Source organism: Candoia aspera, chromosome 6 (assembly GCF_035149785.1).
Source record: "Candoia aspera isolate rCanAsp1 chromosome 6, rCanAsp1.hap2, whole genome shotgun sequence".
Lineage (NCBI taxonomy): Eukaryota > Metazoa > Chordata > Lepidosauria > Squamata > Boidae > Candoia > Candoia aspera.
In genome coordinates, this window is record NC_086158.1 from 16214492 (window position 1) to 16240729 (window position 26238).

At 41.8% G+C, this 26238-nt stretch overlaps 2 protein-coding genes and 1 non-coding gene across 3 annotated transcripts; 1 reads left to right on the forward strand and 2 right to left on the reverse strand.

Moving 5' to 3' along the window:
• Window positions 1–1189: 1189 nt before the first annotated feature.
• Window positions 1190–19221, reverse strand: MYNN (myoneurin). The gene is made up of 8 exons (XM_063306462.1): window positions 19100–19221; window positions 17514–17813; window positions 15269–16071; window positions 12398–12557; window positions 12126–12304; window positions 10895–10978; window positions 10642–10728; window positions 1190–2709 (listed from the first exon to the last, which is right to left on the reverse strand). Exons 2-8 carry the CDS (start codon window positions 17777–17779, stop codon window positions 2447–2449), a joined length of 1842 nt encoding a protein of 613 aa, XP_063162532.1. The 5' UTR covers window positions 17780–17813; window positions 19100–19221; the 3' UTR covers window positions 1190–2446.
• A 613-nt stretch (window positions 19222–19834) lies between these two features.
• Window positions 19835–19907, reverse strand: TRNAV-AAC (transfer RNA valine (anticodon AAC)). The gene has a single exon. It is a non-coding gene; the product is annotated as a tRNA-Val (tRNA).
• A 4084-nt stretch (window positions 19908–23991) lies between these two features.
• Window positions 23992–25981, forward strand: ACTRT3 (actin related protein T3). The gene is made up of 2 exons (XM_063306463.1): window positions 23992–24194; window positions 25063–25981. The coding sequence occupies exons 1-2, from the start codon at window positions 23992–23994 to the stop codon at window positions 25979–25981; spliced, it is 1122 nt and encodes a 373-aa protein (XP_063162533.1).
• Window positions 25982–26238: the final 257 nt, after the last annotated feature.

Here is a 26238-nt window from a genome sequence, read left to right on the forward strand (position 1 = left end):
TCTAGCTCTCCTGGTTCTGAAAAATGTGTGGAGATGCCTTTTAAACTCTTTTTTTCTCTTGGTCCTACTCGTACATCTACCCAATGGTATTCACATCCAATAGCAATTTTTATACTTTGCATACTAAAAACTCCCAGGTTCAATAACTGGGATGTAGCTCTGTTACCAGACAGCACACCTTGTAAAGATCTCTTGCATACAGGAATTGCAGGGAAGAATGCACAATACGCTGGCTCCTTTTAAATTATGCAAAGTGAGGAATATTCCTATTTCATTCTGTCTGAATCTGGATTCCTAGTTACTGAATTATATTTAATTTTCCACACAATACCATGCAGCTATGTAAGCCTATCTGAGTAGGCACTACTAATTTTGCCCAAATCAGAATCTGAACTTGCTATAGTCCTCAGAGAGATGGTACAAGTTGTTTTAGTGCTAAAACTGTTATACAGTTTGAATTTGCATTTGTTGCATGGCATAAATTTGTAAAAGAATGGAATTCTACTCAAACATTTCTCCATCTCTTTCAATATTCCTGGCTTGTATTTCGTGAAATAGCACTGCTAATAGTAAGAAGTTTTTTTTGTTTGTTTCTTAGAACGGTGTTTAAGGTCAAACTTATCAGCATTTTTTTTAACATGAACTTATCAGCAATTCCTTGAGGGCATCTTCCAAGTCAAACACAAAGACAGAATTCTAGATAAGCTGAATCTTTGGCTGAAACTAGCAGGTTAATTCTTCTAAAATGCAGAGATCCTTAAAGCATTTATTTTTTGGCAAAGAGTGATTAAAAAAAAAAAGTAAGCCGCTTTGGCTCATCATCACAGAAATACTTGGTATTACTAAATGAAAAAGTAACTGCCATGAGGACTTCAAGAACTAAAAAAGATTTGTCATCTTCCACTCTTTTGTGGAAACAGAAAACCACCACCTCTACAGCTTGCACTGAATTTTTGCTAAGAATTTCAACTGGAAGAGAATTGCTTTTTAAGGAAAAAAAAAACCCAATATGTCCTCAGTGGCATAGAAATGGTCAGTGTGGATAATGCACAGGCAAGTGTTTCTCAACCTTGGCAACTTGAAGATGCGTGGACTTCGACTCCCAGAATTCCCCAGCCAGCTGGGGAATTCTGGGAGTCAAAGTCCACGCATCTTCAAGTTGCCAAGGTTGAGAAATACTGGTTATAGGCTTTTGGACAAGTGGTTTGGTATGTGTGAACCATTCAGAAGTTTAAACTAGGTGACCACACACATATCCATAGCAGTGATCAAACTGTTTGACAGAGAAAAGATAGATTATCTGTCTTTCTTCTCCCACCCCCTTGGTTTTTCTGTTAGCTGTGGAAGAAATAAAATCTTTTTTCTACAACTAACATGACAGTACAAACTAACAATATTCTTGGAAAGCTAGTAACTTTTGTGAGATTACTGATAAAACCAGAAGAGCTTTTCTTAAATCTGTAAGAAAGCCATTCCAGATTTTTCAAGCCAGGGATATCTGAAACTGGAAACAAAAATCATGGAACCAGGTAATTGGACTAGTTGAATCTGTATAGAACAGGTAGCATGTCAAAGAAAATTACTTTGGGTGATCCTAGCTTTGAATTTTATCCCTAATACCTGAAATCTGGCTTCCAGGACATCATAATTATATTATTCCATTATCAGTGGTGCCAACGTGCAGCACAATCACTGATACTATCTGTCAGTCTATTCAGCTGATACAGGCAACTTTGCAAATTTCATTTTAGCCAAGAAATTCATCATGTGGCCTACACAGCAATCATAATTGCAGCTTTCTATGTCCAGTGACTTAATCACTCACTAGGACATGTCTCTGCCTCCTGAAGACATGACATTTTCCTCAGATAGCATCCTCTGTCCCAAAATCCTCATTTTCCATGACAGAAAAGTTGACATTTTGGAAATAGGACAGCTCCCACATCTTCTGTCCAGCAGTATCCGGTTGTACCAGTAACACCATGGAACGTACCAGACAGCTGCTGCATCTGTATTGGCTATTTTCAGAGTTGTTTTCAATTATTGTTGGATCTGTTTACTTGAAAAACTAAGTTATTTACAGTTAAAAGAGACTCTTCTCTTATGTCAGTTCAATGTTTTCATTCTGAACACCTTGCTACAGATAATCAGTTTTTGCATGAACACTGAAGCTTTCCAGTGTTAAATGATTTAGAATTCTTAAGGCAGATGTTGAAGAAAAACAAAAGATTTTTTTTTATCTCCTAGAAAATGCAATCTTCATTCTTGCAGGTGAAAATACACAATCTTTGTTCTAGAGTAACAAAATATTAGAGAAAAGCTGAATTCCACAGCAAAGATGCATCACCCGAAGTTCCCAGTAGAAACTGAGATGAAATCTAGCTCACCCACAGCTCCTTTTTATCTCATATGCTTTCATTTCTAGAATTTTCAGCATACACAGTTGTCAGTACAATTGTTGGAGGAAAATAAACTGAGGTTCTGAATATCCAGTGATGGTAGATCTGAGAAGGGTGTCGGAAGGGGGAGACTGACTATCCGTGACAGGCAGCAATACCTGGTGGTCCTCTGTTCCCAGAGGCAGAGGTAATGCTATGTCTGAAGGCTTCACATCAACAGACTCCAGCAGAAGGCTTTTCTCACTTGGAACTGAATCTTGCTCACTGAAGGAAGGGTAAAGTGCAATGGAATCCAATGGGTTCTCAGAATCTGGAAAGTCAAATGAAACTTAAAGAATTACTCTTGAAAATAAAGGCCTATTTAATATATACCATGTAACATGGGCCTGAGGAGCCCAGCAATTAGCTTCTAGATTTATACGAATATTTCAAAAAGTTGTTTCCCTTTCTTTCCCAATCAACCCCCATAATACTTGGCTAACATAGCCACTGGCAGTAATGAGAATTAGACTGCAACGTATTTATTATTTATTTGTTAGAAATATATCCTATCCTCCTTTCAGGAGCTCAAGGCAGCATTCCCTAGGGCTCCTTCTTCTGTTTTTCCCCACAGCCACATTCCCATGGGAGAGGTTGGGTTGAGAGAGTGACTGGCCCAGCTTCTGTGGCTTAGGACAGACTAGAACTTGGCGCTCTCTGGTGCCAGTCCAAGACCTTAACCAATGCTCCACACTGGCTCTCATTTTAAGAAGGCATTACTTAGGAAAGGCTCTTCTAGACCTTCATCAGAAAGACAATCTATTAGAGTAGCAAAGTTTTCCCTATGAATAAATTGATACTTCCCACCCTTATAGGCTTTTATGTATTCAGGGCAATGCACTGTTAATTTGAAATAAAACCGGGGTTTGAAATTCACATTTTGTTTTCAAGGATTCCAACAACACGTCATAAAAGCCTATCCACTGGATGACTGACCTCCTCAGTTTCAAGAAATAATTACAAAGGGGTGGAGGAAGGTGAAGAATTTTAAAGCAGTGTATCTGAACAGTAATCACAGCTTCACAGAGAAATTGGGCCTTCAAATCTCTGCATCTAAACGCCACAAATGTACGTAGTTGTGTTGCCTTCTGCAGCTTTACACAACACCCAGAAAGATACCCAAGCACCCATACTGTAGCTGGGGGGGCGGGGAGTAGGAGCACGTCTGACACAAACATCACCACAAACCTTCCAAATCCATCTTGGGATGCCCACCCTCATTGTCTCTACCTGAGTTTTGTTGGGAAAATCAGGATTCAACCTTGCATGGTCTCACGGAGATAAGGGGGAGGGACTCTTCTTTTGAAAAGTGACTTTTATCATGAAGAGTATCTCTGCTGTGTTCCTGGGGAATGCCTGTCGCCTGACTTCCTGTTTCCTCCTCCTCTCTGAGTCCCTCGTGGCCAGTTCTCCATTTTTTCTTTCTCCTGAGCACATGTGCATGCAGCAGGGCCACATGGCGATGTGGCTCTGGTCCAAAAGTACCTCGCACGCACGCACCGGAGTTCTCTTTCTTCCTTTGATGTTAATCTACCTGTAACCAAGATCTACAGAATAAATGTAAGCAATCTTTACTTGGTTTTTACACTTACCAATGTGTGAAGACTGTTTTATTTTTCTGAATGCTAGTCAAGCCTTTCCTGTGCAAGTCTTTTCTCTGGGATGCTTCTACTCTGCTACAATTGTTAAAAATGCTGCGTGGACTTCTGTTACTCACATTCCAGACTCCAACATAGGGTTATGGGCCCAGTGCAACCCAGCAGAGTCCAGTATACTGAGCAAGGACTGATTCTGAAACGGCTTTGGCCTCACAGCCAAAAAGGAAAAGCCTCTTGCACATTAAAAAGGGAAAGTTCAGAAAGTTTTTTTTCTTCTCTCTCTAACAATAAAGGAGAAAGGGGAAGGGGTTCCCCCCATTCCCAGGCTGACTGAAGATAATTATTCAGCGTGGCTGTTTAGACTAAAAATGCAACTGGACTTTGAAGAATGCTTACATGTTTTGGAGTCACCTCAGCCAAATCCACAGGATAATGAGGAAGCCAGTAGAGAATGGGCCAAAAAGGACAAACGAGCCAAGATTCTCATTGCCAGGTCATTTCCAGGCCATAGGTTAGCAGAGATTAAAAATATTCCTACTCCTAAAGGAATGATTGAGAATCTGAGCACACTTTATTCAGAAAATGATCAAAAAGTAATTTCTGGGAACTGCATATGTGCCACTTGGAAAATAATGGAGATATTAATCAGCGTCTATTAAAATTGCAAGGTATTTTTGACCAACTCAGCACAGTTCCAAATTTTATGAGTGAAAAATTATAAATGTCCTTTCTGCTGAGCACACTACCAGAAAGATTCCATTATTTTGTTGCCACTCAAAATCTGGAAGGGAAAACCTTTTCACAGTTGCTGGGCGGGATCAGATCAGAGAATCGCAGACAAAAGAATCTGCAATTCAACAAGAAGCCTAGCAAGGACATGGTTTACATGGCAGTGAAGGGCAAACATGAGCAAAAACCATTAACTGCTCATCAAGACAAAAGGGCATTTGTGTGTCATGCCTGCAACAAGCCAGGGCATTTTGCCAAAATTTGCAGGAACAGAGACAAGAAGGATTTTTCAAAAGAGACAACCTCAAAAGGCAAAACAGCTCTACGCACAGTTTTTAAGGCTGAAACTGTTTTTGGAGCTGATACCAATGAATTCTCCAAGTGATGGGTGATCGATTCAGGAGCCAGCAAACATTTTTGTGGAAACAAGAATGATTTTTCTGAGCTACATGAAAAGTCAGAGGGAAGCATAACTCTAGCCAATGGAAAAACGATCTCGATCCAAGGCAGAGGGAACATACCTTTGAGATCTTTCGATAAAGGTGGATACAAAGATCTCATCGCAACAGGCGTTTATTATGTGTTGCATTGGCTGCAAACCTGCTAAGTGTCCCAACACTGAACAGCAAGGGTTTCAATGTGATCTTTAGCGCCAATGGAATGTGTGAAGTCACCAGTGAGGGCGAGACTTATGTTACAGCTTTCCAGAAAGATGGCGTCTACCAGGTGAACTGTGAGCGGCCGCCACCAGATGTCAGCCTTGCCTGTCACCAGCAAAAGGAGGACAACAGTGCCACCACCTGGCACAGGCGTTTTGCTCACAGTGACTTTGATGCAATTTTGAGAATGAAGAATGAATGTCACGAGTAAGGATGGCGAGCAGGGGGCTCCCATCCAGACTGTCAAGCGCATGCGTAGCACTGAGGAATTGGTCAGCCATTCAAAGAGACACAGATCGGGACCGCCTTAACCTTTGGGGTTTATATGTCTGGGTTTTCCCACGCTTCTTCAGTTTGTTAGGATTCCTGTTATGTACTAGCAATAAACATTAGAGACCAGTTCTTTGTCTCAGCGTGTTTCCTGGCTGTTAGGACAATGAAGGTGTCATGAGTACTGATGGCGAGCAGGAGGGGGCCTCTATCCAGGGGGGAAAACGCATGCGTAGTACTGAGGAATTAAGCAGCCATTCAAAGAGACACAGATCAGATCCGCCTTAACTTTTGGGGTTTATCTGTCTGGGTTTTCCCAGGCTTCTTCAGTTTGTTAGGATTTTCTGTCTTATGTAGCAGTAATAAACACTAGAGACCTACTCCTCGTCTCAGTGTGATTCCTGACTGTTAGGACAGAAGACATGGTAAGAGACCTTGAACTAAGTAACCATGAGAGATGTCAATCAAAGTTTGCATTAAAGGTAAAACAACAAGACCAGCCATACCCAAACAAAGGGAAAAGCCGGCAACAAAACTACTCGAACTTATTCACACTGACTTATGTGGACCTCTTAAAGCATCAGCAGGTGGAAATAAATATATTGTATGCTGTATAGATATTTCCAGGTACTGCGTAACATACCTGATGAAGGAGAAATCCCAAACAGTGGATATGCTGAAGGCGTATGTGGCCATGGTGACCAATAAATTCAACAGGACCCCTCAAGCCCTTCAGAGCGATTGAGGTGGTGAGTACATATCACAGACCATGCAAACATACTCAACACAGCTAGGCATAAAACATAGATTGACCACTCCATACACACCAGAACAAAATGGAGTTGCAGAGAGGAAAAACAGGTGTTTGATGGACATGGTAAGGTGTATGCTGTTAGAAGCAGATCTGCCTGAAAAATACTGGGCAGATGCTGTCATGACAGCTATATACTTACAAAATAGACTGCCAACCAAAGCCAACAAGGTAACACCAAGTATAAAGCATCTGAGGGTGTTTGGATCCAAGGCTTATGCCCACATTCCAAAAGAAAGAAGATCCAAACTGGACCCCAGAGCTGAAGAAGGCATCATGATTGGATATGCTCCAGGAAGCAAGGGGTATAGAATCCTGAACCCAAAGACGGGAACAGTGAACACATGCAGAGTGGTGTACTTTGATGAGAGGGAGAGAGGCTGCCAGAGTCCTGCTGATGATGACTGCGCAGAAACCAGCAGTAGCAGTTACCAGCCTGGGATGTTCAGCCCAATGCCCGAAGACATAACCACCACACTGACCCAGAGGGAGATAGAAGTCCAGGGAGAAACTCTGCCAGAGTCTGAGGATGAGGTCGTGGATGCAGAAGGGGGTGAACTACCAAATGCCGCTCCTGAACCTACTCTAAGACACTCATCACAGCCCGACAAAGGAGTTCCAGCTGAGAGGCTCACCTACCTCGCAAGGTCATCGCTACAAAATGAACCTGCATCGTGGAACGAAGTGCTGCAGATGCCACCAGACGAAGCTGGCAAGTGGAAGAAAGCAGCACAGGAGGCGCTAGAAGCTCTACATAAGAACCAAACTTGGACTTTGACTAAACTACCGAAAGGCAAGAAAGCCATAGGTTGCAAGTGGGTTTTCAAAGCAAAACAAGATGAGAATGGCAAAGTACAAAGGTACAAAGCCAGACTAGTTGCAAAAGGCTACTCACAAAAGTATGGCCTAGACTACGATGAATGTTTTGCTCCTGTTGTGAAACACACTACAATTAGAATGCTCCTGAGCCTAGCAGCTTCCAGGAACGTGAATGTTGAACACTTAGAGGTCAAGACTGCATTTTTGCATGGAGAAATAGAGGAGGAACTGTACATGTAACAACCTCCAGGCTTCACCAACCCCAATACGAAGCATCTTTATTGCAAACTTCAGAAGGGGATTGATGGCCTGAAGCAAGCAGCCAGAGCGTGAAACAAGCAGCTAAACCAAATACTTCTTGAACAGGGCTTTGTTCAAGGAAAGGCTGACCCACGTCTATACACAAGACATAGAAATGGCAGGGGACTTTGATGAAATTGTATCCCAACTAAACAGAGAAGTAGAAGTCAAGCATCTGGGCAATGTCAGCTACTATTTAGGGATACAGATCGAGAAGGAAGAAGATGGAAGCTTTCTTCTAAGCCAGAAGCAAAAGATATTAGAACTGTTGGAGAGCCTAGGGCTGCAACATGCTAACCCTATGCCAACGCCCATGGAAACAGGTTTCCACAAAGAAGAATCTACTGAACTCTTGCCAGGGAACAATGACTATAGAAGTGCCATAGGTAAGCTACTGTATCTAGCCACCACCACTAGGCCAGACATAGCAGCTGCAGTAGGTATTCTATGTAGAAAAACCAGCGCGCCCACACAGAGACTGGACTGGTGTCAAGCGGGTGGGAAAGTACCTGAAGGGGACCACATACCTAAAACTAAAGTTACCAGCCACTCCCAGACTAGTGGGGTACACAGACGCGGACTGGGCAGAAAATATTGCTGACCGAAAATCCACTAGTGGATATGTATTTTTCTGTGGGGGTGGAGCTGTAAGCTGGGGAAGTCATAAGCAAAGCACAGTAGCACAGTCATCCACAGAGGCAGAATATGTGGCAGCAACAGAAACATGCAACGAGACTGTGGCTCAAGTTATTGCTTGCAGACATGGGTATAGAAGAACCAATCCCTATACAGATCTTTGAGGACAATCAGAGTTGCATTAAACTCTATCAGAGAAAATCAATGGGAGAACCAAACGCATTGATGTTAGGCACCATGTAGTGAGAGAAATGCAAGAGAAAGGGATAGTTCGATTAGACTATTGTCCCACAGGAAAAATGACAGCGGACATTTTCACGAAGCTGTTGCGGAGAAGCAGCTACCAAGAAGTGCGAGAGAGATTGAACCTTGTGGGTCATTGAGACATGCTAAAGTTGAAGAAGGGGTGTTGGGAAAATCAGGATTCAACCTTGCATGGTCTCACGGAGATAAGGGGGAGGGACTCTTCTTTTGAAAAGTGACTTTTATCATGAAGAGTATCTCTGCTGTGTTCCTGGGGAATGCCTGTCGCCTGACTTCCTGTTTCCTCCTCCTCTCTGAGTCCCTCGTGGCCAGTTCTCCATTTTTTCTTTCTCCTGAGCACATGTGCATGCAGCAGGGCCACATGGCGATGTGGCTCTGGTCCAAAAGTACCTCGCACGCACGCACCGGAGTTCTCTTTCTTCCTTTGATGTTAACCTACCTGTAACCAAGATCTACAGAATAAATGTAAGCAATCTTTACTTGGTTTTTACACTTACCAATGTGTGAAGACTGTTTTATTTTTCTGAAGGCTAGTCAAGCCTTTCCTGTGCAAGTCTTTTCTCTGGGATGCTTCTACTCTGCTACAGTTGTTAAAAATGCTGCATGGACTTCTGTTACTCACATTCCAGACTCCAACAAGTTTTGGGGATCTGGGTGTGGGGAAAGAGTCCCACCAAGGCAGGCAGCTATGCTGCTGCTGCTGCCACCACCTGTTCTTGAGGGGGAAATGCTCCCCCCCACCCCCCAAATCTGGATGGGCAAAATAGGAAAATCTTCCTGAAAAAAAAAATGGCTCCAAGTTTTCTTTTTTAACCAGCATTATCCATTATCTGGAGTACGTGACGGTAGTACAAAACCCAGCACTGGAACTATCTATCTATCTATCTATCTATCTATCTATCTATCTATCTATCTATCTATCGGAAGAGGGGCCGACCAAAGGCAAGATGGATGGATGATATTCTAGAGGTGACGGACTTGTCTCTGGGGGAGCTGGGGGTGTTGACGACCGACAGGAAGCTCTGGCGTGGGCTGGTCCATGAAGTCACGAAGAGTCGGAAGCGACTAAACGAATAAACAACAAAAATCTATCTATCTATCTATCTATCTATCTATCTATCTATCTAATTTATCCCCGCCCATCTCCTCCCGTCGGGGGACTCTTGGATTCTTGTAAAATGGATTAATGGATTCTTGTAAGAGCAATAAAGGAAAGACACAAGGTTTCTACAAGTTACATGAGATTGAGCCCTGCATAAAAATGCTAGCAATCATTAACCTGAACAAACAAACAACACAGAGGGACAGAGGAAAAAAAATCCATCTTTTCAGCTAAGGAAAAGCAGCACTGAAAAAACAACAACAACACACCCTGATGCAATTCCCCTATACTTTCCCTGCCCATTTATCTTACTGGTTCCACTTCTCCCATGGGTTTGGGGCAAAGATGATGAGTCTGAAGCCAATGAGACAATATTTATATTTATCAAGATATTTTAGAACAACTTATCTTAATTCAATGTTTTCATGAATATCACACGGTTATTGTGGGGAAAATAGGAGGAGGAAGGAGTATTAGGTACGTTTCCTGCCTTGAGTTATTTATAAAAATAATAAAGGCAGGATAAAAGAAATCTAAAAACAAAAAGAAGAGAGCAAGTATAGTATAGAGATGTAATGTCAGACCAAAAATGTCTTATGCGCTGTGAAGCTCACTGACAGAGCTGAGGCGAGTTGCTATTCTCTTCATATAACCTATCTCAGAACAATTTTGTAAAGATAACGGAGTAAAGGGAGGACCTGACATACCACCTTGAGTTTGTCATAAGAAAAGCAAAGTACAAATGCAATAAAGTACACTTTTAAAATTTATATTTCACCTTTTCATCACTGGATTCCACTGGAGATGCTCCTGGACCTCTCCCACCCTTAAGACATTTTATGCAGGGGTAGATTAGCAATAGAGAATGCTGGGATTCTGCTACAAGATCCATCATTTTAGCCTATTAGCTTCAAGGACTGATGTATAGATTTCTCTGCGTTGAACAGAGACTAAATAAATGCCTTTGAGCTAGGCTTATACAAGCACTGCGTATTTGTTTAAAGTAACCGCTTACCTGAATGAACTTTCAATTTGTGTTTCTTTAGGTTCTTGATATCTGTATAGGAGTTTCCACACAGCTCACAGATAAATGGCCTTTCACCTTAAAACAACATTTCTAGTCAGACTCACCAAATTCCAAACAGGTATTTCAATAGGAAGGGGGTTGAAATCCCCCTTCAATTAACTAATGAGCAGTACTAAAGCATTAAGCAACATTTCCTGTGCATGTAATGGATTTTGCTGGAGTCTCATGCCTGAAATTTTACCTGTATGAGACCGGAAGTGTTTGTTGAGTTCTCCTGAAGAAATGAAGCTTTTGCCACAAATACCACATATATAAGGTTTTTCCCCTGTGGAGAAAACAGCAATTAGCTCATAATCTATTGATTGACAATGTACATAAAGAAATAAACTCACCAATGCATGGATACATGATAAGTTATCAGAAAATGGTGTCTTCCACCTACATTCTAATGTAGACAATATAGTCTATTTATGATACATAGAACTGTCTTAATCAGACTCAGTCCCCAAACTTCCCTTGTTTTTTTATTTAGCTGCACCTGAGCTTTGATTGTTCTATGATCTATCAACTGGAACTGCCTAGAACAAGGTTCCCCAAAGTGGTCAATATCAACCTCCAAAGGTTGATGGGACTATCCAAGGGCTCAATAAAAGGCTGAGGGTCAAAAAGGGGGTCAGTAAATGGCTGGGGGTCAATAGGTGGTCAATAAATAATGGCAGGTTGATTTGGGTCAATTAACCTTTTGGAGTCTCTGTAGAGCTCCATGCCAGTCCCTAGTCCTGAAGGTGAGGTGGATATCAACAGTTTCAGTAAAAAAAGTACGTTAAATCTTTTATTTTTCATATTTTAAATATTACCTATTTTTATAAACTTATTGTTATCTGTAGTACTATTAGTTAAAGTAGTATTTATTGAATTATTTTCATATAATAAATGTTTGGGGGTCAATGAACAATCTGAAACTTCATGAAGGGGTCAATGAGCTGAAGAGCTTGGGGACCCCTGGCCTAGAACTTTATACATGGAAATAGTACATATCCTCATTGAGTTCTGCTATAGGCTTTAAACTCTTTTTCACTTAAAATCCTGACAGATATTTACAGTTAAGGTATCATGGTCCAATCTTTTCAATTTTATGAAGACACTAGTGAATTCAGGTTGGCATGGCTGAAAACAGTAAGATGAATGATCATGGTTCTTTCTGGTCAGAAAACAACACAGCTTATCTACTGGGGGGAAAAGTAAAATCTTTCTAGCCTGTTATATTTTCCTATTGAGTGCAAAAGCCACATGAATCCACGTTTTGCCTTTCAAGATAGTTCTTTCAACTTCCATTTTCATAGCTACAACAGCCCAGTAAGGTCTCCCTAATTCAGAATTAGTAATTTCTGAATTACCTGTACTGAATTATTGTATTACTGTATTACCTGTACCTGAATTACCTGGACTGAAATTAGTAATTTCAGAATTACCTGTATGCTTTCTTGAGTGAGTGATGAGTGAACTTGAGACTGCAAAAGTTTTCCCGCAGGTATCACAGACGTAAGGCTTTTCTCCTGTGTGTCGCCGCACATGATATGTCAGCGTACTTGCTTGTGCAAATCGCTGCCCACATCGGTCACAGACATATGGCTTCTCTCCACTGTGTTTCCTAAGTGCAAAACAAAACAAAACATCAGTGCACTAATTGCTCTACAGCAAACAACCTTCTCAACCAAATTTCAGGGGATGCTCTTCCACTCACCTGGCGTGAATTTTGAGATTACTTGAAGTTGCAAATTGCAGATTACAGGCGTCGCACTTGTATGGTTTCTCCTCCCCGTGATGCATACGGCTATGGAAAACAAGCTGGCACTTCTGGACGAAACCTTTGTCACAGAGTTCACATTTGTATGGCTTTTCACCTGCAAAGGGAATTGTTACTTTAGCAGTGCCTTCTGAAGGATTTTTTTAAAAAAATTCTGGACATAGAAAAAGGAACTGTGGACAGAGACAGGGAGATATGGCAGGGTTTCAAACAGTGGACAGAACCCCATCTGGTGACATCATCCAGACCCTAGGATAATGTTTCTCAACCTCTACAAGTTTATGATGTGTGGGCTTCAACTCCCAGAATTCCCCAACACTGCCCTAAGAGATGTCCAGAAAGGTAATCCATCACTTTGGCTGATAAAGCTCCACATTCTAGCTTAACAGCAATTTGATAAAACATATCTACTGCCAGTAACAGATGAATGGTGAGGGTTTTTTTTTCCAATTATCCAAAATAATGTAGCTATAATTGCCCGTATAATGCTGGGAAACTTTTTGCCACAAATTAACTCCTTGGCAAATGTTCAGGAGTTCTAGGTACTGTCTTTCTACCTAATTAAGGCTTGCACACTTTCAGACACTGTTTACTCCACTGGACCAAGGAATGAATACCCATTTAGTAGCAAGGTGTGTGTGTGTGTGTGTGTGTTCCTTTCATGATTTCAGCCACTGTTTACCAGGCCATATTTGACATTCCAAGCTGTACCCTGTATACTGCAAAGACAATTCAGACCACCACAAACAGTTATTCGTTAGTTTTGGAAGATTTCATGGGGGAAAAAAACTGTTTAGAAATATATGGCTTAAGTGTCACCCATTCCTCCCCAAAAAATCAATGAAAGGAACTGTGACAAGCCAACATTCTTACTTATGATGATTTTAAATACTGTACATAGGAGCCACATACTACAGCTTCCATAGCAAACACTTTTAAAAGCCTGCCAGAAAAGTTGGTGGGGAGGGGGACTGTTGTGGGATTTCTTTTACAGTGATCAGTCTGAAGGATTACGCAAGAGTCTTTTTCTGGTGAACTGGGAGCTTATTGGTTTACAGCCAGTGTGATACCAAAGAAAAATTACTTTCCTCACCTCTCCTTCCTCCTAGCTGTCTTCAGCTTTCAGTTTTAGATTCTGGGCATCTGTTCAGCTTAGCACCTGGCAAGTCTTTCCAGCCAAGTAACATGACTTTGGATATCTTCCCAAAATACTGTCTGTGAAAAATGACCCCTTCTTTCCCTCTCTTTCAGTTCCCAGAGAGCTAAGAAGGACACTACTGTATTCCTTTCCTGACTTTTTTCTTCCCTCCTATGAATACGCTTCCCGGCTTATCCCCCTTGTTAGGGACGCCCTGCTGTAGCACTTAGCCTCCCCCTTCCCTCGTCCAGCCCTTGCAGGTTATTATCACTACTGGGAGGCAACTGTTTGGGAGCATGCTTGTCAGGACCAATATAAGGGCTCTCTCTTTCCCCTTTTCACCACTCTCTTTTACTGCTAGCTGCTGTGGCTTTGGCTGATGGCTGGGCTGGTTTTGTGGCTGCTGCTTGGACCAGAACAGAAGCTGGCACTTAGTCACTGTCCTTCCCCCTTGGCAGGCTTCCCGGCTGCCAATACCAAGCAGAACAAGAGGCTCTCTCCTTGACTGCACAGGACTGGTCACTCATACCAGTCAACCTCCTTGGAAGTCTGACCCCTGCTTCTCTGGGTTCCATCTTCCTCGTATCACCACAACCCCTGTAAATCTCAGCTGCTGCTTCAAAGCTGAGCTGCCAGGCCTCTCTCTTGGGCCTCTGGTTGCTTCCTCCTTCTGGAGCCCTGCAACATAAAATGTACACACTCCTATCTTCATCTGAGTCTCCAGTTTTCTTCCAGCCCCACACCTCTTCCTCAGTATTCTTCAGCATTCTTCTATCTGCTCTCTTCTACACCAAATCTTCAGCCACCTCCATGCCAACACTTGTCACAATATGCCAATAACACACACCATCGCTTTGCCACTCCAACTCCCCTGGAATTAGTCTTTTTAAAGCCTTTCTGCCTCACACATGACCTGCCCAGGTAAATGTTTATGTACAAGACAAGTAAAGGGTGACTCTGCAGGGCAGCACAGATGCTTTCACTCAACTGTCTTGTCATATAAACCATGACATTTCCTAATGTTTTTATAATTATGGCAAATACAAGCCTCCTGCTTATATCAAAGCAGGTCTGCACCTTCGACCGGAACTTGTGCACCATCAACCAGAAACCATTTCATTTAGTAGGATCTGGCAGAAGCTCTAACTGCTCTTTCTGTAATGCCACCAGCAATGTGGGCATTTTTTGCTTTGCTTTTCCTTTATTCACTTGAAAGCACTTTTACACTGTCTCTGTTTGAGTAGCTCCAGCAAGAACCAAGGGCTACAAACCCTAAGCAAAGGATAAAATATGGCTATGGCTCACAAATCAGTAGACCTGTATCAGTAGACTTGTACCTGGAGACGTAATACATCTTCTCCAAACTTATCTGAAAATGCCCAGAACTCAGCTTTTTGCCCACAAAATATATTTTGTAAAACTAACCACATCTCCTTGCAGTTTATAGAAACAAGAAATACTGATGTACGTAGTTTGATTTGGTAGGGAATACTTGCCTCACTTGCTGCCCTGGAAAAAAAAATAATCTGAAGATGAGGAACCTTCCTGAATTCCACTTATGCTATTGTAACTGACCACAAGTTGGCAGAAGGGAATTTATCTGAAAGATGGGTGGACTTTCCCGCTCACTGTGACAAGAAGCAATTCCCAAACCCAAGCAGAGGGCCTACCTGTGTGAGTTCTTACATGCGTTTTCAGCTGGTTGCATTGTGTAAAGGCCTTGCCGCAGAGCTGGCACACGTACGGCTTGACTCCTTTGTGTATCCGCATGTGCCGTCTCAGACTACTAGATTCAGAAAATACTTTCCCACATGTATTACACACCGGCTTGGCCTTGGAGTATTTCTGATCCAGGTCTTCTCCCGAGCTCTCCAACTGATATGAGTGCTTATCACTGGTGATGTTAGATAAGCAGTGCTCTTTCAAAGCACAATTTTGATGCGCTTTGCCCTGTTTTGGCTTCATAGCCATAGTCTGCACGAGGATCTCTTGAGCAGCAAAAGTTTCACTCTCCACCACAGGGGTAAGCTGCAGTTCAGAATTATCGCCACCTTGGGCAGCCTGTTCTGTTATCTCCGTGGCCAATTTATTTGCATCTAAAAACATCTCCATGGCAGAGTTTTCTGCAACATCGCTTGGATATTGCACTGGCTTGCTTGGTGGGTGCCTGGGGGAACTGAAGGCCTTCTTTCGTTTTTTGGTCTGAACCGATTTTTTTTCCAGGGCTGCCGTTAAGACTGGAGATTGAACTATATCCACTGAAGGGGCATCTGATTTCTCCTGGTTATTGTAGTCACGAAGAGTTAGTAGGCAAGTCTGTTGGTTCAATGCAATATTCCCAGTGATACTAGAAGTTTCTGTAGAAGAAGGATTAGCAATAAAAGCAAAGTCTTCCATCTTTATTTTACATTTAGTGACTACTTCCTCCACTTTAAGGTAGTCGGCAGCCTGGTGTATTTCTTTAACATTCCAACTGCAAGAAAAATGTACCACATGAACAAAACTGGTGGTCTTAAAAATGCATAAATATTAAATTTAGCAAATGAATACAATTTTTAAACAAGATTTTAAAAAATTAGATTAGAAATGAGGCTTGTGATCATGTGCTTCCTTTTCCTCTTCTGAAATGGCTATTGCTAAATTCTGTTAAGTCACAAAAATTAGCATCATCCATAAGATTAAATCATTGCTACATAATCCCATCCTACCAGTAAACTCATCTAAACTATGCAGTCTGACTTACTGTTATTCAGATGATGGACCAAATCTGATACTGGGCCTTAGCTGATTTATTTATTTATTTATTTCTCAAATTTCATCGCCGCCCATCTCCCCCAAAAGAGGCACTCTGGGCAGCTTACAATAAAGTCAAAATACCCTAAAACAGCATAATACATAAATATATAAGCCTATACAATATAAATAATAAATATAAAATGGGATCAAGATGGCAGTTCAAGGCTCTAATTCAGTTCGTGCATGTATGAGACCACCTTAAGGCACTAGCCATCCCCAGGAATGACTACTCCTCCCCTCACCCCAAGCGAGGTGGCAGAGCCAGGTCCAGGAGAGAGGGGGCCTGCCTCCAGGGGAAGAGTGTTCCACATATAGTGTGACAACAGAAGTACTATCACACAAAAATATGGTACATATTAAGACATGGCATCCAAATGCTTAATTGGACCACAGCGTGAGTTCTAAGCCTGAAAACACTGAAAACAATTTAGTCTACATTACAAGAATGTGGTAAATAGAAAATAACCTACAATAGTAATACATCACCAAGTGATGCTAGTTGAATTATTCTTCAGATTATTCTGTCACCTCAGTGAGAAGCAGGGTGGTGTAGTGGTTAAGATATTTGGACTAGGAGTGGGGAGATCCAGGTTCTAGTCTACTCTCAATCATGGAAGGTCACTAGGTGACTTAGGGCAGCCGCAATGGTGGTCCTTCTGGGGACAAATAGGAGGAGCAAGCACTATGGCTTCTCAAGCTCCTGTAGAAAGGCAGGCTGTATGTCTAATATATAAATAAATAATGAGAGGTGTCAGGTCTAATTCCTTGTAACAAGCTGTTGCCATACAATCTGTTATGCTGCTGCTAGTTATAACACTTGAACTCAAAAGACATTTTCCCCCAATTTCCTTGCTTTATAGTGATTTTTTAAGTACACCACTCATATAACAGAGGGTCAAAAATTTTGTACCATGAAACAAGGAGCCTGCAAATTGGATTAAACTAATAGCCATGTGACACTGCACATTACTTTGCACATCCTAGTTTCCTCTTCTGTTTCTGCCTGCTTTATTTTGTGACATCTTAATTTATGCTGCAATTTACACTGTAAGCAAGGGCATTCTCTTTAGTTCTCTGTCTAGTATTTCTTTTAAATATTAAATAAATCTCCAGCCATACCTATCAAGGTTTAAATCTCCTGTGTATATGAATTCCAAAAGTTTCTGAAATCCATCAGCCTTCACTTGATTCTGATCCAGAAATATGTTACTCTCTGAGGTATCCCTGTAAAAAGCCCAAAAGTACTCGCTAAAGGATGCCAGAACATTTCGATGAGCTTTGAATTGGAATTCACCAATAATGATGGTGCAGTCACAAAGGAAGCCCACTTCACGCTGCCTGTTCAGACTTTCCAGTAGGTGCTCACAGTGATGGGAACACTGCATTTTGTGTAATGATGTACAGTTTCTTCCCTTCGGCCTGAGAAGAAAAACAAATATATAGGCATCAGGATCCCTAGTTCCAACAGAATAAGGGAAATAACACAAACCTCACTCAAAGATTTGGTTCTATCTACTATTTTCCATAATTATTTAGACAACAGAATTTAATTACTGTGAAGAAAAGCATAGTGCTCAGACAAAAACTTTATTTTACCCGTGAAATACAACATCCCCACAGTTACTACATCTCACAAAAACATATGCTGGGGAAAGATGTTCTAGAAAGTATAAATATTCCTTTTCCAAAACTAGTGAATTTAAATCACCCCAAAAAGGAAGTAGGTTAAACATTATGAAGAACATAAGGAGAGAGTTTAAAAACTGGACTCTCCTTTGGTTGCCAACCAGAGCCTGAAATTGGATTAGGGCCCTATCAGATTTCCATATCATCAGAGCAGGTTTTCCCTACAACCTCATGCATGCAGATTTGGCAGAATAAATTCAAGAAGCCAAATTTAAGGATATATTTCAGTTGCAGACCCAGCTGAGGGTCTTCCCAGGAGTTTATGCAAAGTGTATTATATCCTACTACCAACTGCCTTTACATTTTGTGCTCTTATAGAATAGAGATCTGGATTCAAAGAGCAAGATGTGATTTGGAGGGCCAGCAAGCACAGGGACCATCTGCAATCTCCCAAGACACCTTTAGTTTTCGGTGTTCCTAACAGGGATGCACGAAGGGAGCCTGTGTGGTGTGGAGGGTTGGACCAGGACTGGAGAGACCCAGACTCAAGCCCTCCCAGCCCATCATTACAGGAACTTACTGAGTGATTTGGGGCCGCTTGCCCTCCCTCAGCCCAACCTTCCCCATAGGGCTGTTAAGGGGATACCCCCTGTGCAAACTGCCTGGAGCTCCCGGCGGCGAGGTGGGATGCCTCTCCCAATAACGAACAAATACACTGGGGGTGACGGGAGTTTTAGGGCCACGCTGCGGAAGGCATCTGCTTGGGGAAAGCTACTCTGCAAGAGCAGAACACACACTGGCACCAGCATCTTTTAATCCTTTGCCTTTGGCTGAGGATTTGGCTGAGGGAGAGGAGCTCCTCTGGTCGCCGATCTGACCTCCACAACTGCCGGCTCGCTGTCACACACGCCCGCCGGCTGGGCTGGCTCCCACCCACTTCCTCTCCTCAGCCCTTCGGAATCCTCTCCAGCAAGCCCGGGCATCTCTTCTCCTTCCTTCTTCCCCCACCATCAGTCCCAAATGGTTCCGTCCTACCCCGCTTCCTTCCTCCTCCCTTCAGAATTACTGGGCAAACACACCTGGTAGGGGTGGCAAAACGAGAACGGAAGCCTCTTCGACTTAGGGCGCCATTTTGTGATGACGCGACCCACGCCACTTCCTCGCTTGGTGGCGGCTGAAGGCTCACTTCCGCTCCCAGAACAATTCCGACCACGAAAGAGTGGCGATGGCTGCGGTTGAAATCGGGGTGGAGCTTAATTACGTACTCGTGGGAAGGGGCGTTCCTACCTGCATAAACTACATTTCCCATGATATATAGCGCCACAAACTATTATAGCTTTAGGTGGTGTGGATGACTTTGTTTCTAGAAAAAGACGATCGGAAGTGTATTTGTGGACAAGGTGGAAATTAAGTGCAATATATTCGGATTCCTTGAAATATCTATTGTACACCCTAGAAAGGGGGACGCTCATTAGCCACAGCTACATAAAACCATTACTATTACGTTTGCGTCGCCAAGTCGGAAAGAAATGTAACAAAAAATTATTTCAAAGCTGCGCAGTGGCAATATTAAAACGTTGAGGTGCACGAAATACTTTTTTAAAGTTACTCTTTTTAAAAAAGTTATCCTTCCTAACCGTTATGTGTATGTAGTAAATACTGAAAGTAAATTTATTGCAACGTGTTATTTATTTGCGGGAAACAGCCTGTCTTTAGGCAATAAAGTACATTTAAAAGAACTTTGAATAAGTAAATTAATTTAAACAAAACTCAGATTTGTAATCTAGACCAGGGAGCTTTGGAGATCCAAAATATGTTTCCGCCCGGTTTCGAACCGGGGACCTTTCGCGTGTTAGGCGAACGTGATAACCACTACACTACGGAAACTACCATATGCGATAGTATAAAATGATTTCCCTTATACCTGTGTATCCTCAAGCAGAATTTGAATACAGCAGAAAAAAACTGTGATTAAGACCAAATGTTTATTCCCAATATATCCTAACTAAAATATAGATACTGCACCACCAAATGAAGACTTCCTCTATAAGTTCTTGCTGCTACAGATCTGTAAAACAAACAATGTTGATAATTACAAAAATAATCATTGGATTATCATTATTTTTTCTTAAAAACCCATGACTTGATAAAAAGAAGGGGTTAACTGCTTTTCTTTCACTCATTGAGGCAATTGTTGAGAATTAAAACAATATAAAAATAAACTAAAGTTGGTAGGGTTTTAGAGAATATAAATTAATTTCAGAAGAGGACGGTCAAGTCTTCCTTACAAACACAACTAGGTGGGAGTGAATACCAAGTTGAACACAGTTGGGATTTCAGGGGTGAGGAAGTTACAAAGACTGGATTGGATGGATGAATAAATATAAGTTTCTTCCATGCTATCCTTTATTTCAAGGAAGGAATAAAATTACTGTCTCATCCTTATTTCCACTGGATTTCCAGCTGAGATCTTTTATGTGTTGAGATAACATCTACACCATAAAAACTTGCACAGATTTTCCCTCTCCTAAGTGCAGCTAGTTTAATTTCTCCTTTGTTGTTGTTTATTCATTCAGTCGCTTCCGACTCTTCGTGACTTCATGGACCAGCCCACGCCAGAGCTTCCTGTCGGTCGTCAACACCCCCAGCTCCCCCAGGGACGAGTCCGTCACCTCTAGAATATCATCCATCCACCTTGCCCTTGGTCGGCCCCTCTTCCTTTTGCCCTCCACTCTTCCTAGCATCAGCATCTTCTCCAGGATGTCCTGTCTTCTCATTGTGTGGCCAAAGTATTTCAGTTTTGCCTTTAATATCATTCCCTCAAGTGAGCAGTCTGGCTTTATTTCCTGGAGGATGGACTGGTTTGATCTTCTGGCAGTCCAAGGCACTCTCAGAATTTTCCTCCAACACCACAGTTCAAAAGCATCGATCTTCCTTCTCTCAGCCTTCCTTATGGTCCAGCTCTCGCAGCCATATGTTACTACGGGGAACACCATTGCTTTAACTATGCGGACGTTTATTGTCAGTGTGATGTCTCTGCTCTTAACTATTGTATCGAGATTTGTCATTGCTCTTCTCCCAAGGATTAAGCGTCTTCTGATTTCCTGACTGCAGTCAGCATCTGCAGTAATCTTTGCACCTAGGAATACAAAGTCTTTCACTGCTTCTACATTTTCTCCCTCTATTTGCCAGTTATCGATCAAGCTGGTTGCCATAATCTTGGTTTTTTTGAGGTTTAGTTTCAAGCCAGCTTTTGCACTTTCTTCTTTCACCTTCATCATAAGGCTCCTCAGTTCCTCTTTGCTTTCAGCCATTTCTCCTTATTTCCTAATAAATAGAATACTTCAATTATTCATAACTAACACAAAGTACCTATTCCATCAGAGGAAATAGCACCATTCACACAACACAACTTTGTGGCAGGCGTTCCTCCCTGTCTTCAAACTTGTGAGAATGGAAACCTCGTGCCACATTTGGCAGAAAGCATAGCCGCAATCTGCCATTAAAATTCATGGATTGTCTCCTAGATCAGCATTAGGAAGAAAAAAAAAAATTGTTGTGCCGACTTGAAAGATGTTACAATTCCCAGCTGAACTGAGACGTAAAGATGATACTTACACAATATTAATTGCGATTATTCACATGACATGCTTATCTGTTGTCAATTTATTTTGTCAAGTTTGCAATTAATTCAGTTTTCTTGGTGCACATGGCATACTGAACTATAAACTAGCTACAAGGACATATGGCTACAACTGCAAATCTGTAGTCACTTACTTGGGAGTAAATCCCGCTGGCCTCAGCGGGGTTTGCTTCTGATTAAATTCAGGACAGGGAGCTGATGAGTTCTAGAAATTGCAGAACTTCCAGCATCCCTCACTATTGACTATATTGGCTGAGATAGACACAGGTATAGTTCCACAAATTTGGAAAGTTACAGATTCCCGTTTCCTAATGTAATATAAAGGATTGCAGTGAAGACCATTCAGTCATTGCTAAGGGACTGATGGGTCCCAAGTGGGAAAACAGAGTATTGTTTACATATTTATTACCCCACTTTTACCTGGTGAAATGTTTCAGGCATTTTAGTGCTTGCTTACAATTCTTTGTCTTTCAAATGAGAAGAAGATTGCTTGAGCGATGACACTTCTGTAATGTGTTTATATGGGCCTATAGACTAATTATAGGATGAGGAATCCACTGCATTAACATATTGCTGCTCTAAGCCTCTGGGGATAGACCAGATCATCACAGTCCTTTTTCCAGGAAGAAAAGGTACCTTTTGCACCTCCCCAATCCCTGCTCAAACTATATGCTTCTTAAACACATCCACCCCTGTCACTCCCTGGCCAATGTCTTCCCCCAAAGCCAAGTGAACACCCCGCCTGAATTGTTTTGTTGATGCATTATATCAGCTCCCTTCTTTGACCGTTGAAATGCAGTCAAATTGGATAATTCCCTCTTTATCAGGTCTTAAGAGGTGTTTGTTTCAAGGCACAGAAATCTTTGAATCAAGATTGTAGATCGAGAAAGCTGTACTTTGAAGTCTTTTTGACCAAACCCTGGAACCCATAACAACTGGTAGTTGGCCATACTGGCTGGGAATAGTCATCCCAATGCAAAACTGAAGTATTCCAGGCTAGGAGAAGCAGATTTATTTCTTCCCAAACTATTGGGGAGATGGTTATTGGGATACTGTAAAATACCTTCTTCCCAGAAAAACAAAAAGGTTCTAAAGAAGGTACCACAGACCTAGGGGCCTGCAGCCCAGTTGTCAACCAAGTATTTTATTAAATACAGAATCCTCTTCCAATGAGAAGCAAGTGGTGGGTGGGATCTAGGCTCAAAGAAGGTGCTCAACTTTTCTTTTTCCTTAGCATGCTTGGGCTGCAGATCCTGAAAGTAGCAATTCTGTGAGGGCAGTTTCCCAACTGGGCTTAGGATCCAGATCCTCTGCCAAAAGCCTAGGAGAATTGGAACCAGTCAGAGGAAGGCCAGATATGTCCAAAAAAGTCAAGATGGTGGCTGTGACCGTATGATTAAAGCTATGTCTGTTTTTATATGCAATGTACTTTAAAAGCAGGCAGAACATCCATAGCACCATTGCGGCCATCTTAGCTTTTTTTACCACAACCTAATGACACTCCCAGTGAAGGTAGCAGTATCTACACATTTTATTTCTTCTCAATGCAGGTTGGCTCATTTAAGTAAATTTCCTTTTTCTGTCCCATTATCTTGGTTGGTTGGTTGATCTGTTTACAGATTAATGTTGGCTAATTTCTGTATGTAGATATAAACTTCCTAGATTTGTTCTTCCCCACGCACTTGTCTTGTTTCAATTATTAAGGTAAAAATCCTTTATTCTTTGTTACTCCAATATTAGGTTTGCATCAGCCCCACACACTCCACAGTCTCTTGGACTTGGTAACCTTGTTTCAAAGGGGAAACTGGAGCTATTTATCAAAAACCTTAGTCCTGGGGAAGAGGGATATCCTGTTCTGCCCCAACCACATTCTGGGTAAAGGGAGGGCATCTCCCCATTAAAAAATTACCTGCCCTGGTAGTTCACATTCAAGTCACCCTAGTGCAACGTTGGAGGTCCTAGAATGGGAAGTGTCAGCTTGTGTTATGTGTCTGTGCCTTTGGTCAAATTCAAACACTTTTCCCATTAAATTACTTTTCCCCCAAGAGAAAAGACCAACCACAATTGGACAGTTCTTGAAACATGAAATAGACTGCATTGCAGAATGAAGAGAAAACAGAATTACTGTATACCTTCATCATATCTTATCCACACATATGTTCAAGACCTTACAAAGCTTTGCTCAGAAGGTATCATAGCAACATGGAGGTCACAATAGCCCAAGCAGTACCTGTCTGGGGAGATTGTTAGCCTTACTCTTTCCCCAATATAAGACAGGCCCACTGAGGGTCACATGCTCTGTGCAGGAACAGGAACCATCAACAAGGGATGGGTGAGCTGCCACCAGCTATAGTGTTAGACAATGGCTCAGGCCTGCTCAAGGCTGGTGTTGCTGGGGATAAGGAACCACGCGTCATATTTACGAACTTGATAGGCCGTGCTAAGGCCAAGTCTGTAATGCTCGGTGCTGGCCAGAAGGACTACTACATTGGAGATGAAGCACAAGCCAAGAGAGGGATCCTCTCCCTCAGGTGCTTAGCAGACACTGGGGAATGTAAACCATAAGGGATAAGTAAAAAAGCTGGTCTAAAAATCATGTTAAAATGTTTACTTAGGGGTGGGGGTATATTTGCTGTGTGCATAATTAAGCATAACCATGGTTTAACTCTACTAATTAGAAAATATAATCCTCAAAAATATATGGTATGAATAATTCCTAAATCAATTCATTTCTTTAAATGGCCCAGTTTGCAGAAGATTCAAAGCTAAAGCCAAAATGTCCATAGTCAAGGGGAAAAAAACCCAAATAGATGATTTTGCCTGCAAAATTTAGGTGCAATAGGTCCTCCAAATATTGCTGGGCTGAATCTCCCACCTTTCTTCATCATTGGCCATGCTGGGTATCAAAATTCAGTAATAACTAGATGGGCACATATTGCCCATTTCTGATCTAGAGCACTTGATTTCACACAGAACTATTCACCTCTGTTGCAATGCATAAAAGAAAATCAGTATCTCTTAGCCCAACATCTCACAAAGTTGAATAACGTTAAACAACTATCAAGTCTCCCGCAGAAGAAGAATTCTAAGTTTATAAGCTGGGACCCATGAAAACAAAAGATATTTGAAACTGAAAAGAGTTGACATGGAAACATGTCTTTCGTGAATTTTTAGAACTCTGACTCCACCTCCAGTTCATGATGTTTTTAAATGTGTGTGTGCATGTTTGTATGTAGATAGCGCAAGCTATGCTGATAATAAAACAATCCAAAAAGTTCCATAGATGCTTTCATTAAGAATAAAAGTTGAATTAGATTGCCCCTTTTAAAGGCTTTACATATTATAATATATGGTAAGATAATGTCTTCAGCTTCTTTTATTCTCATTTATATCCAACAGATATCCAGTAGAACATGGCATTGTCACTTCCTGGCCAGACATGGAGAAAATATGGAAGCATACTTATGAGAATGAACTGAAATTAAACTCCAGCACAAGACCCGCACTGATAACCGAGGCACCACTCAACCCATTATCCAATCGTGAACAAATGACAAGGCTGCTCTTTGAAAAATTTGAAGTACCCGCCCTTTATGTGGCCATTCAGGCTGTGTTGGCCCTCTATGCTGCAGGTCTCACTACAGGTTGTGTGATGGATTCTGGGGATGGTGTCACTCATACTGTCCCAATCTTTGAGGGCTACTGCTTGCCTCATGCTGTTCTCCGACTTGACCTGGCGGGCCGGGATCTTACAGATTATTTAATGAGAATCCTAAGAGAAAGTGGCATTGCCTTAGTGAGCACAGCTGAAAGGGAAATTGTGAGAATCATCAAAGAGGCCTTGTGTTATGTGTGCTTGAACCCTGAAGAAGAAATGGCTAAAAAACCTACTGCGATAGAGAAAACATGGAAATTGCCTGATGGACAGATTATTAAAATCCACAATCAATTGTTCCGCTGCCCAGAGACCCTCTTTCGCCCATCTAACATTGGCATGGAAGCACCGGGAATCGATAAACTCCTATTCAATACCATCATGAAATGTGACATTGACTTAAGGACCACTTTGTACGCCAATGTCCTTCTTTCTGGTGGTTCCAGTCTCTTTCCTGGGATTTCAGAACGCCTGACGAAGGAGTTGATTCGCATGGCTCCCAAAGACACCGAAGTCCTGGTCCAAGCACCTCCTGACAGGAAGATCTCTGTGTGGATGGGAGGATCCATTCTTGCTTCCCTCTCAGCCTTTCAGGAGATGTGGATTTCCAAGGAAGAATATGCTGAAGTTGGGCCTAATATAGTACACAGGAAGTGTTTCTAGATTCCTGTTGTATTGAAAGGTTTCTATTTAAAAAGCTGTGGGAAGAACCTCGTGAAACACTTGGTGAGGTTTATTGCCTCACCTTTCTGAAAGATGAATAAAGGTAACAATTCCATACATGCTTCCTTAGGCTATAGTTCTACAAATATCCTGTAACACAAGGACTGCTTCAAATGTATTTCCCATGTATATATAGGCTGGGTTCATACAACACACTAAACTCAGGTTAACAAATACGTTGTGCTCCTACAAATAAA